Genomic DNA, 12,725 nt, shown 5'->3' with positions numbered 1-12,725 from the left:
AAATATTACACAGTAAAGTTGTTGGGGTTTATTTTTTTAATTGTTTTTATATGCATAGAAAACAATTTCGGAGAAGACCAAATGATACCTGCAGTGAAATCTGTAGAACAAGCAAAATACTGGGTAAACTCTGCCAGGTGAACCAAGTACAGAACTTCTTTTTATTGCTTTTTATTAAAGGGAAGAATTCTGATTTCACATAACCTGAGTGAGCAAAACAGCATTTACCCCTGTGTTCCTAAAGCAGCTGTATAGATACGTTCACTTATTGCAGGTCCTTTTTTCCACCTCTGGTTGCATGGGCTCTTTTTCTGATTGCATGCTAAAGATATAGTTAAGCTACAAAAATGTCTGGCCTTGAATCAGCAAAGATTTAAGCACATACTTAGAATTAAACACTTCCATTGCATAGTCTGCTTTGTGAACTCCCAGATATTTGCTTCTGCTCTCATACTGTGGAGTGTCTCTGGTGAATATCCTGAGACCAAGATAGTCTTTTTCATTACAAAGTCTTTTTTTCTTTCAGTCCCGCCATCTTTTTAGAAAACAGCTGTATTCTCCAACTTAATTAAATCCCCAAATTAAATCCCAGTTGCCTCTGTAACTGAGTGCTCAAATTGTTCCCTCTTTTTCCCTCTGCTGCTTTTCTTCATATAAGATCTTGTTTTTTCTCCTAAGGAAAAAGAGATACAGTATGCTCTTCCTTCTGTCACTCTCTTCTCCCTCCCCTAATCCTTTCTCTTTCTCGTCCGCTGTCAGAGCAGCAGGAGTTTCTTGTCTACTTGCCATCTGTACCCCTTCCACTTGCCCCAGTGACCCCATGTTCTATTCTTTCTCTTATTTCTCCCCTTCCTTATTCTCTTTCTTAACCTCTCATTGTCCTCTGGCTCTTTTCCACTGCAACATAAGCAAGCATTTGCTGTTTAAAAATTGCACCTTTGACCCTACTTGGTTCTTCATATCATATCTCATCGCCTATCTTTTCTTCATTCCTAAGCTCATTGAAGGCGCTGTTTATAATTACTGTCTGGAGACCCTCTTCTGTGATTCCCTCCTATAACTCCTACACTTTGGCTTCTGTTCCTTGCTTGCAACTGCAACAGCTCTCACCAAACTCCCTGATGACAAGATCTCAGAAACAGTAGTCTATCCTCATTCTTCTTGACTTGTCAGTAGTGTTTGCTGCAGTTGACCAGAATTCTTTAAACTTGTGTCTTTTGTTGCTTTCTGTGGCTTTGTCTTGTAAATTTTCTTCTTTCTAAGCAGTTCTGCAGCATATTTCAAAGTCGTCTCCCATTTTGGAGGGGTGTGGGTGGAGGTCTTGGGGCTCTGCTTTGGCTGGATTCTCTTGTGCTTTTAATGCCTTATGGGTTATTTCATATACAAAAAAGAAAATGTAGCAGCCAAACATCTCTGTAGGTAATAGATCTACTTTCCTATTAAAACCTGTTTCCTCTCACTTAAGCTTATTGACTTGGAACCACACAAATGCAATTACAAAGCATCCCACCTGGCACTGCCTTAAGTCTAGATGTTTTAGAGAATGCTCAGACCAGACACAGGATTATCTTCCCTCTTTCACATAGACACGCAAATTTTCTCCTTTCATATGCCAGGCTCTCTGTACCCCTGCTAGCTGGGCTCAGCCCTTGCCTGCATCTGGTCCAGCTTGCATTACTTTTTCTACAAATGACTAAAACTGTGTCTCTTCTTTCCAATAAGAATATAGCAAGACCTTGTCAAGTGGAATTCATAGCTTATGTCCTCTATTAAAAATGCTTTTCCTGATACATGTTTGGAGTGCATTTTGCTCTTTTACAGCCTCATTTTAAGCATTTCACTTTCTTCGTCATTGCCATCAACTGAGTTCCATTTCTATCGCTCCTGTCCATTCTCCATGGAATCCCAATGCTTTATTTTGTATTGACAGTACCAAGAAATTTAACGTTATCACCACATTTTATCACTTTTTATGCCAATTCATTAGATGAAAATATTAGATAAAATTCTGCCAAGCTCATACTTGGTGACACAAACAGTTCTTTCATTCTCCACAGGACTTTGTTCTCTTTCTGGTAGAAAGTTCTTTACCTGTCAAATTCTTTCAGTAATCCCTATTTTCTCCAGTTCAATATTGAATATCAGATGCCTGGATAGATTATATCTATCATATTTTCCTTGTTTAAAATGTCAGTCTAGTCACAATGGTGTAAGCATGCAGAATTCATAATCACAAACAGATTTGTACATTGTAGTAGGCAGATTCCTCAGGTCACCACATACTTTTATACCCCAGCAGGCCCAGCTGAATTATGTGAGCGCAGGCGAGTTTCTGCTCACTGGTGTGAACCACAGGGAGTATTCCCTTGCTCTCTAGATACCTTTTGGCCTGCTTTTACTTTTGTTTGCCCTACTCCATTCCAGATGTCATTCATGCCACATTATCACTACCAAATGCACGTCTTCTTGATCTAATGTATGTAGCTGTTAGGAACATGTAAAGATATATGTAATTAAAGGGAACGTGCACATATGTACTGTATGTTTTGCATTTACTTTGTGTTTAGTAGTGTTCTTGCTCTCTTCATAACAAGTGCTGTGGCTGATGTTGCAAAATAATTTCAGTAAAAATCTGTGTATTCGCTAGCTCTAGGCACTCTAGTATTATGTAAAAAGCAATCCTTTGGGTCTGAAATTTTTCATGCTTAGTTTCATTTGAAAAACTGCATATGCTTAAAAAAAATTAAGGAAATGATCCTGAATTGTTTTTGAGTTATGTGTCACTGAAAAGCAGGGCAGTGTTTAACTGTTAACAGTAGCTACTTTTTAAATCTTTAATGTAGATAAGAAAATTTAGAATTTTGAAACTTAAGCACTGACATCTAAATTGGAGGTGATATTTAATGAAGTCTATGGCCAAGTTTCAAAAACCTGGTTTTCATAATGGCATACAGATAATTGAAATCATGCCTAGTAGGCATCTGGACTAAAATTATGAGCAGGATGTAATGGACCCAACCACTTTTGTGGAAACAAAATTAATTTCCATTTCTTTGTCAGGACTAATCAAGTTCTTTTTAGGTTAAAGGTTTGCTTCATTCTTACTGCTACTTCCAGTGTGCCAACACTGTACCTTCATATAAGGGATGGAATATGTTCTACACATTAAAATGTTGTAATTTTTTTCACAATTTGTTTTTGCCTGTTACTCATCCTAATTTCACATTCTGTCAATCAGTTTCTCCTTCAACTGCAAAGAAACAATACGTCCTTTACCCTGTGGACCTTGACTACATACAAACTGGCATCTGTTCAATCCCGTTTGCATTATACAGTGTCTAATTTTACATTATATCCTTCAGTGTTGAGGGAAAGGGAATGATGGGGGATCGATGAAGGCTCTTGTTCTTCTGTTAAGCAGTTGAGCAGCCTTCCACTGGGACTGGGGCTCTGCCTGCCTCTGAATCTGTTGTAAATCCCTCTATAGCCACACTTAGTTTGATTTTTGAATGGCTGTTTCTGGTTAGTTTAATCCTATTCCTAATCAATTTAAGATAAACAATTAGAAGTTTAATTGGAATTTCATGGCTCTTAACTGTCATTAGAAAAAGGAAATTTAAACCAAATTCTACACTAACACAGCATTAAGACTGAACAACGGACACTTGGTTGTGGCTTTCAATTTTTGTGCTTTGTGGAGCCAATGGCTGCTGAGAGACAGGGTCTGGCTTCTCGGTTCCTTCTTGTCCCAAGGCATACATACCTAAACTACAGCTTGCAGTGGCGCTATAATTCTTTTGGGGCACTGGACAGAAATGCCAGTACAGAGATAGAGGGTGAAAGCTATCCCATTCACCACAATTCTAATGACTTATGAGATGGTGGGGTTGTTATAAGTTGCTTGTGTTCATGTGTTGCTCTCCGTGATCTGGGTAGCTGGCACAAGGAAGAAAATTGTATCTTCCTCTGAATACCTTGTGTGGGCCAGACAAGGCAAAACTTGAGCTGGCTCTTACAACTTCAGAAGGAAATACCAAGAAAAATTGAAGTCTCCTGCAGCAGCATTAGCTTGGCAGCATTGCCAGTCCTTTAGAACTTGTGACATACACTGAGCATAAATAAAGCTATAAATCTCTGTTCTGTAATTTAAAAAGAAAATTGATAAACCTGCTGTTTTCATCTGATGTAATTTTAACTTTTCATTCGAATATTTATTCTACATTCACTGGTTTAAATATGCAAAATTATATTTAACCTTTTTTTTATGTAACTTGGATGGATACAGGTACACATAGGTAAAACAGAAGTATCTTTGTTTGTTCTTTTTATTGTAGGTATGTGTCATGTGCATTGGGATGCCCATACGAAGGAAAAATCACACCAGCTAAAGTTGCAGAAGTAAGAGTGAACTTCTGGCTTGTCTTTTTAATGAATCAAAAATACATTTTAAAATGTCTTCAAGTAATGTTCTCTACTTAATCCTAAAAATATCTTTAATAGATAAAATTGAAGGAAAACAAACACAAAACATAGCTAATACTAAAACTGGATGCATAACCTCACTCAACCATATGCAGTCAAGTCTAAGGAAAATAGTATGTTTTGATTGTTATCAGTCTTGAGGAAAAAATATTATGTGCTATTTCCTCCAACAAGAAGGTAAGGAAATGCTTAAGGAAATAGACTCGAGCACATGTGTCAGTGGACCATGTTGTACGAGATGATTTCCAGCACAACCTCTTGCAAAGGGTATCTGCCTTTAAATCCATTTTATACTGGCATAAGCAGACTGTGCTGTCAGCTGGTAGAGCCACTGCTACAATATTGTGCTTCTGGCGAGTGTCATGTGATTGACACATGAACCAAAACTCATCCCCAACATGATTTCCTACTACTTAACTGGCTCTACTGCTGTGGTGGAATAAGCTGCACCTTCCCTCCTCACCCCCGTTTCCCATTTAGGATAAAGAAGAAATGCAGTGTGTTAGTCCAGCCTTGTTTTCCAGAAGAGAAAGAGAGGAGTGAAACACAAGTGTTAAATTTTGCAGGAAGGCAAAGAGGGCCTGAAAGCTGAAATGGACAGTAGAGAAGAAAGCAGAGAGAATTCAAGAGGCACAAGGCAGAACACGCTGGTCTTCCTCCTGGAGAAAGCCTTGTCTTCTCTGTTACACGTAATCACCTACTTTTGGTGATCTAGCAGAATCTCCAAACCACTGTTTTTTTTCCTTTGTAGCACTAGCAGCTGGTCAACATTTGTCTGATATATTGTGTTCTGCATGTGTGGCTTTCAGGTCATGTTCTCCTGCATCATCTTCTAGTATACATTCCAGATGGAACTTGGGATAATACTTCTCCCACAGCAGCCACATATACTCACGCTCTTTGAAAAAAATAACTCAATTGGAAGGTATTCAGTGTTTCTAAATTAATTGGGTTTAATATGAAGTGAAAGTTAGAAGTGACACAGCTTTAGTTAGAGCGGTGATGACAGATTCAGCTGTGCTGTTGGTAAATTGCTTACTGCAATGTCGTGTTCCCCAACAGGCTTCTTTCCATGTGTTGCTTGTTTTTTAACTACTCTCCTTGCACAGAAGAGCTCCTTTTCAGTTTGCCAGTGGGAGTGCTACTTAATGTTCCAAACCTGCAAACTTCTGCTCACACAGATATTTAATTTTCTGTCTTCATCCTAATAAGTGTCATCTTGTGTAGCTGTACACCATTGTGTATGTGTTGGAGAATAAAAGCTGCCTCGCTGAAGTTATTGAGGCCCTGATGCAGCAAGCACTGATGTTTATATAGAAGCATCTGATGAGCTGTTAATGGATTTTACATAAACACATGTACTCATCCATTGCTGAATCAGAATTACCAAAATTACTGGCCGTGTTGCTAAAGCCTTTCAGAGAGCTACCTCTCTGGTCATCGTCTTTCTCGGGATGGGAGTGTGTGACTCCCTTGACTGTGCATTGTAAACGGCAGGTATTATTGAAAGGTTTGAACTGTTTCTTCTGCAGTCAATGATAGCAACCAATTTTTTTTTAATTTATTTAAGCAAAAGTTTTTTTAACTGAAGCAAAACCAATTAGGCGAGGTGGCTCATTAACGAGACTACATGCATGTCTGGCTTACTAGGTACATAACTGTTTTACACATAGTTATCTAGTGAGTGCAAACTTAAGATGCCTTCAGACTTCTAGAATCCATCTGGTACATCCATATGGTTCTTTATTAAAAAAACCCCACATTTCTCATCTATTAAAATAAACTGCATAGTCCTTTTTTATCACTCTGCTTTTTCTTGAAATGAAGTCACTGTTTAACCATTTATCATCCTGTGGTTTGTGAATTTCAGCCTTAGGCAAACAAGACTTGTAAGTTGTTGGAAGCACTGTGTAACACCCCTGAAGCCCGTTGTGTTATCCATTGTCTTCCACTCACATACTTGGCTGTTTTTATCTTTCTGTCTGCTTCTTTCTCTCCTTAGCTTCCTTTTAACCTAGAGCAGTGAATTCATATGAATATTACCCAGCATACAGGCTGATCAGGCTACGGAAAATGTGCCTATTCTTATTTGAATGCTGTTGGATTATTACAAAGTTTCCCTTACAGCACAAGGACTGCAGTGTGGTTTTATGTTTATATTTGCTTAAAATCATCTGTAACTCAATTATGACCTTTTGTATTCAGTTTAAGAGTATAGTTTTAGATATTATTTCCAGCAGTAGGATTGTTCACATGCCTAAGGGTTTGCAGTGCTGGGTCACCAACTCCCGTTTTGATCAATGCTTGGTGTCACGGCAGTATTCCCAAGGGGAGTAGCACAAGACTCATGCATAGTAAAACTGCTCAGTGGTGCAGAACACAACCCTGTTCAATCAACAAAGCTGCAAGCTCGTAATCACATCCTGATTACACTGACAAAACAGTGCGTTCTCTTCTCCCCTACCCTCCTCCCAAAAATCCACATTGAAAACTTACAAAACTATAACTAATGGGCTGCCTCCTACTATGGTAGGATAGAAAATTCAGTATGAAAAACTCCCATTCAGCTTCCAAGCATGCACACTCTTCTTGAAATTAAATATAGATCTCTTTTTAAAGGTCAATTTAAGGTTAGATCATGACAAGTCAGTGATGATGCTCAGCTTGTTAGCAGAGTTTCCCCCTCTCTTCTTTCATCTTTCAGAATTTTATTTTCAGAAAGCTGAAAGACCTAAGGACTGAGCATGGGGAAGAAGTGAATGCAGTATGATTTCTAGCAGTTTATATACTCTCTTTGTCATCACTAAAATGGTCATCTAGAAAAACTCTGAATTGTGAATTAAAAAGAACGTGAGAAAAAAATGCCGTCTTCTTCCTTGATCTTGATCTTAAACAAACACTGAGGTTTGGGAATTAACTAGAGGTAATCCACCACTAACTGCAGATGGTACTTTTTTTTCTTACAGCAGTAGTCCAGTTAAAACACCTGCCATGTGTTGACGATATAAAAATACGCTGTGAGATAGAATCCCTTATTGCAGTCTGGTGAATGTCCCTTTCTTGAAGTGTGTATTAAATTTATGTTGATACGAACCAGGGGCTCTGACTTTAAAGCACAAAGAGTTTTACTACATTTGAAATAGTCATAGCATTTCCAAGCTTTAAGCAGGACGATTCAGACTACTTGAAGTTCTTTTTCAGCTGTTCTTTGAATTAAGTGAACAGCAATATTCATCCAGCACTTCCGAGACTTTTCGTCTAGCACTTTGTCAGCTTTCTCAGACATATTCACAGCAATCCCACTGATGAAATCTTGGAATTGCTTTAACAGCAGAGTGCAGTGCAACTGAAGATCTCTTGGAAAAGGGTCATATTTTTTTCATTTCTAAACTGTTAATTCCCAGATTGGGATTCCATTCCAGTGGAGCGGCCTTTCGGGATTGCTGATGCACAGTGGGAAATGCTAAAGGGGACAAACATACGCAGCAACTGAAAATAAGGTGAAACCCTTTCCAAATAAATTCAACAAAACTAAGATGGAAAGATCCTACATTCAATTTCTAAAGCAATATTTTTGGTGCAAACATAATTTTGTGCTTCCAAGTGTATGTCTCTCATCATACAAACGTTATGAAGCCAGACCTCAAATCTCTTACTCATACAAAAAGCTCCTCAAAGATGTAATTCCAGAAACATTTAGGGCTCTGCTTGCGTAAATGAGAACTATTTGTATAAGGTTTTGTTTGGTATTAAGAAAAATCTTAAAACTTAGACTAGAATGTTAATTAAGTTACAGTTTTGCTTCGTCAGTGTTTTAATGTTTGATTTCATGAAAAGCAAGCAAAATTAATATTAACTACGTGTTAAAACTTCAGTTTTCATTGATGTTTTCAGTGCCAACAGAAAGCAAAATCAGGCTTCTTGTTAAATATTTATTGTCATAGTTCAGCCATGTGCTTAGGTCTGTGTAATAAGCAAACAAAAGGGCAGGTCTTTACCCTGCACAACTTGGAAGCTGAAAATTACATGGAGAAAACCAAACAGCTGGGAAATCCCCAGAGAGAGGAAAATGTTGGGAAAGGACTTGACAGAAACTTAATTCATAGTGTAAAATCTTGCTTATTTGGATTCTGTGGGAGAGTCAAAAAGCAAGTTTTTGATGGATTTGGCTGGGTTGGTTGTTCTGTGTACAGAAGCAGAACTATAAATTTAAACTAAGAGGATCTATGTGACGTTCTTCTTGGGTGACAATTTTCAAGAATGAATAGAGGGTTTCTGATACATAGGTCTACCTCGGTGGGTCAAAGCCTGAAACCTGTACAGAATTGTGTCCAATGTATGTTCTTGACCCTATTTTGTATTCTTTCATCTTGACCTTTTCATGTTTCTTCTGTTTCTAATCAGGTATCGAAGCGGCTGTACAGTATGGGCTGTTATGAAATCTCTCTGGGGGACACAATTGGTGTGGGGACTCCTGGAAGTATGAAAAGAATGTTGGAAGCTGTTATGAAAGAAATTCCTCTGAGTGCTCTTGCTGTTCACTGTCATGACACATATGGCCAGGCATTAGCCAATATCCTCACAGCCATACAGGTAACTCAGGTTCTCGTTTTATAGATATGATAGTGGTAGTCTTAGTTTAATTCAAATGCACAATTTTAAAAGATTCCAGCCTTAAAGAAATTACTAGAAAGGGAAAGAGTCACTCACTAAACTTTCAGAAAGTATTGCTCACACATTGGATTGTCTACAAGTATCACTGCTGTTGCTTTTGCAAGAAAATTTCAATTCCTATCTACTTATTACCTTCAGTTGTATGCAAAATCAGTAAGAAACACCGGTGATTATTATATTCCATTGATTTTGGATAAATGAGGGAGATAAGATAGGATTATTTTCTGATGTCTCAGATTCCACTTTTCTTAGGAGCATCTCTGTGTTCATTGCTCACTAAACTGTCTATTTTACAGAGGTGTCTAAATATAAAATAGAATAATGCATAATTACAGCTTGATTTCAGATGGATAAATCTAAATCATTGGTAATTATGTACACAGAGTGGTGTAGATAATTTTATCACTGTTAACACCCCTTCAGTATGCTTTTTTATTAATTAAATTTTCCAAATAAGATTAGCAACAGCTTCATATCCTATTTAGTCTTCTTTCACATCTGTGACTAAATAATCAGAAATAGTTAATTTCCATAAGAGATATTTTTCCCTTTGTGTTAATATTTTTAAGAATAGGACACAATACAAGAAACAGACTACAAGTTCTAATGTAGTTTTTGTAAAGATATAATATTGAAAAATATTTTAATGTGTACATGCATTCCTAAGGAGACCTGTTTTTACTAAATGTTACAAAATCAAAAGCTGTTTACAAATTGTAGGCCTTTATTGTTCTATTTTATATTTAATGGCATCTTCTGCTTCCTTGCAATTCAGGCAGCAATTTTTAAGGTCAACTTTCCTTTGTCCTGACTTATTTTGGCAGAGCTCATATTATGTTGTTTAAAAATAACAGCAGTGTGTTAACAGTATTAGTGATAAAAATAACAAGAAGGAATAGGGAAATGTTTCAATATGCGAATCTCTGCAGGTATTTGATAAAATACTGAATGTCAAAATCTGGTAAAAAAGGTTCTAACTTTTACTCACAGTGTTCACTGTTGACCCTTACTCACTTTTACTGTTGCAAATGTGTGTGTATGTACCATGGGATAAATAAATTGCTAATTTCACAGTTAGCTTCAGTTGCAGATGTAATAGCTAAAAGCATGAAAACTCCTGAGCATGGGAGGAGTTCGCCATAAAAATACTTGAAGCATTGTTTTTCAAATCCTTCCTTAAAATAATTGCTGTTATGGTGCCTACTAAGCAATGAATGATGGCTGTGCTTTGTTAACCCCAGGATTTGTTATAAGTGATTCTTGTTTCAGGTTTACCTCCTGCTCCTATCCTTTTATTTACTTCTTAAATTAACTATGTAAGAGTTAAAGGGGAAAAAAGCTCTCAGGTACCTAATGTGCAGTTCAGGCTAATTAACGTGTTAAATTCAAGAGAGCAATAGACCTAAACAAAAATCCCTATGCAGCCTTCTCAGATTTCTGGGAAGCCAGGGGTGCCTGAGACCCACCAGAAAACTTCCCTACGTGCTCAGTTTCTGCTACAGAAATTCTTCTGGTCAAAGAAACAAGGTGGCTAGCGGTGAATGATAGCTAAGCAATACTCTTTCTAAAACAGGACAACTTCTAATGGTAAAGTGCCAAAGCCAGCAGATCAGAGTGCCCAGGTCACTTCTAGCCCCTGCTGTCAGGCTTGCCTGTGCTTTCCTGTCTGCCAAAGATACCTGAATGGCAAAGTGCTGGAGTAAAACCCCTTGTCTTCAACTCAGCCATTTGTTTCATAGACCAGATTCTCCACAGATGCAATTCCCGTCTGTGCGACCAACACCATATTTCATCAGGAGTGAAATGTGTTTGAGGGGTTATAGAAATAATGGGCTACGTTTATTGTTTGAAAACAGTTTTCAAGAACATTCAGCAGGCAAATTACACTCTTCCTAAGACATTGCAGTCTACAACCTCAGGCTGAGTACTATTGTATTGTATATTGTATTTCCTAAGAATTAATGAATGACAGCTGGAAAGCCACAAATAACTCTGCACTAATTCAGGCATTGCTTCGATGGGAGATCTCCTAGGAGTGGAAAGAGGTGCTGGTGATTCAGTAAGTGATTTTTTTATGCAGATCACATTGTTCCATGCAGGATTATACTACCCAAAATATTTTCTTTTGTTTGGGGCTGATCCAAAGTCATCTAGAACTGACAGGCCGTATCTGTGTAAGAAATTAGCAGGGAAGTAGTCTTGTAATTTTAGTATTCAGTTTTATGTGTGTTGTTTTAGCAAAAGGATAGGTAGTGAAAGATGGGAGAGAGATTAGCCAACTTTTTAAGGATAAGTAATTTTTTAACTTGTTGAAGTGAATAATATAGATAGAAAGCATTGCATAGAGAAAGGAAATTAACTTTCTTTTATGAAGAGAATCTGTGTAAAAATGTGAGGAACATGAAATGATACTTCAGAACAAAACAGTAAACAATTAAAGTAGAAACATGACTGGCTCTTGGTTAAATGGTTTAATATAAAAATATCAGAGTATAAAATTTACCAAAGAGACAAATTCAGAAGATGGGAAGTGATGTGGCAATCTAGTTAGAGGTTGTGGTATTTTGAGTAAAATTACATATGTGCGTTAGCTAATGTGACAAACACAAAATGTAGCTAAAAGAAGTAGTAAAACATTTATAGGAAATTGTTACAGACCTCCAAGGAAGGGTAAAAAGATGGGTCAGGAAAGTTCTGTGCTGGAGAGGCCCCAATAAGGTAGACCATTGATCTGAGGAGATTTCTGTTACCTTGACAGTTGACTCCCATAGCGTGTACAGAACGGGTGAGAAAGGGGAAGTTTTTTAATGGAAGTGATACAGAACTCTTTTTTGTTTTGCATAGCTTGTGTAGCTGCCAGAAATAGCTTTGTTTGTTTTCATAGCGCATATCCGAACATGAGAAAGAATATGCTAAGAGGCAAAGGGGAGTTTTGGCCCGTAGTGATACCTCAGTGAACGAAAAAATCGCATGGTAATCCCATAGAATTTTATCAAATTCAAATCGCTATTGTAATTCATTGATATAAACTGATCCCCGCACTACTGGGATCAAATCCCAACTTAGAGAAAACAAGCATAAAACTCTAATGACTTATGGGGAGCAAGGATTTTTACCACCTTGTGTAATCATTTCCACCTTAATGGACACAATGAGGTGAATGAGATTGATGATTTGCCAAATGAAATTATTTTTTATTAGTGCTTCCTTTTCCCAGAAAACAGGAATTTTGAAATAAAATCCACACTTTAGTACCAGAAACAGAATTTATCAAGGCTCTAATTAAACTTTCAAGGTTCAGACTGCAAAATCCAAATTTCTGAATATGGATTTTCATTACAAACGTTATAATATATCCCCTTACAGAGAGTTTAAAATATTTAATAGTGTCTTTAAGATCCCTGAATTTTAAAGATTAAATAAACTTTTTTTTTTTTTTTAAATCCAGATAGAAACGGCTGGCTGGTGACCTCTTCCCTTCATCACTTAACTGAATAGATTCTAGCCCCTTTGGTGCATGCTGGAGAGACTAACCAACTTGCGTATTTTTGTGCATCCAGTTTACTTAT

The 12,725-nt window shown here is 37.3% G+C and overlaps 1 protein-coding gene across 1 annotated transcript in view; it reads left to right on the top strand.

Moving 5' to 3' along the window:
- The window catches only part of HMGCLL1 (3-hydroxymethyl-3-methylglutaryl-CoA lyase-like 1), a 58,545-nt gene that overhangs the window by 17,210 nt on the left and 28,610 nt on the right, over positions 1 to 12,725 (top strand). The window contains exons 5-6 of the mRNA XM_010566370.1: positions 4,335 to 4,398; positions 8,887 to 9,075. Coding sequence (XP_010564672.1) covers positions 4,335 to 4,398; positions 8,887 to 9,075 — 253 coding nt within the window. The remainder of the gene's footprint in view (positions 1 to 4,334; positions 4,399 to 8,886; positions 9,076 to 12,725) is intronic.

Source organism: Haliaeetus leucocephalus, unplaced genomic scaffold (genome assembly GCF_000737465.1).
Source record: "Haliaeetus leucocephalus isolate CR32 unplaced genomic scaffold, Haliaeetus_leucocephalus-4.0 Scaffold207, whole genome shotgun sequence".
Taxonomy (NCBI): Eukaryota; Metazoa; Chordata; class Aves; order Accipitriformes; family Accipitridae; genus Haliaeetus; species Haliaeetus leucocephalus.
The sequence above is the reverse complement of the archived record's forward strand: the minus strand, read 5'-3'. Positions and strand labels throughout refer to the sequence as shown.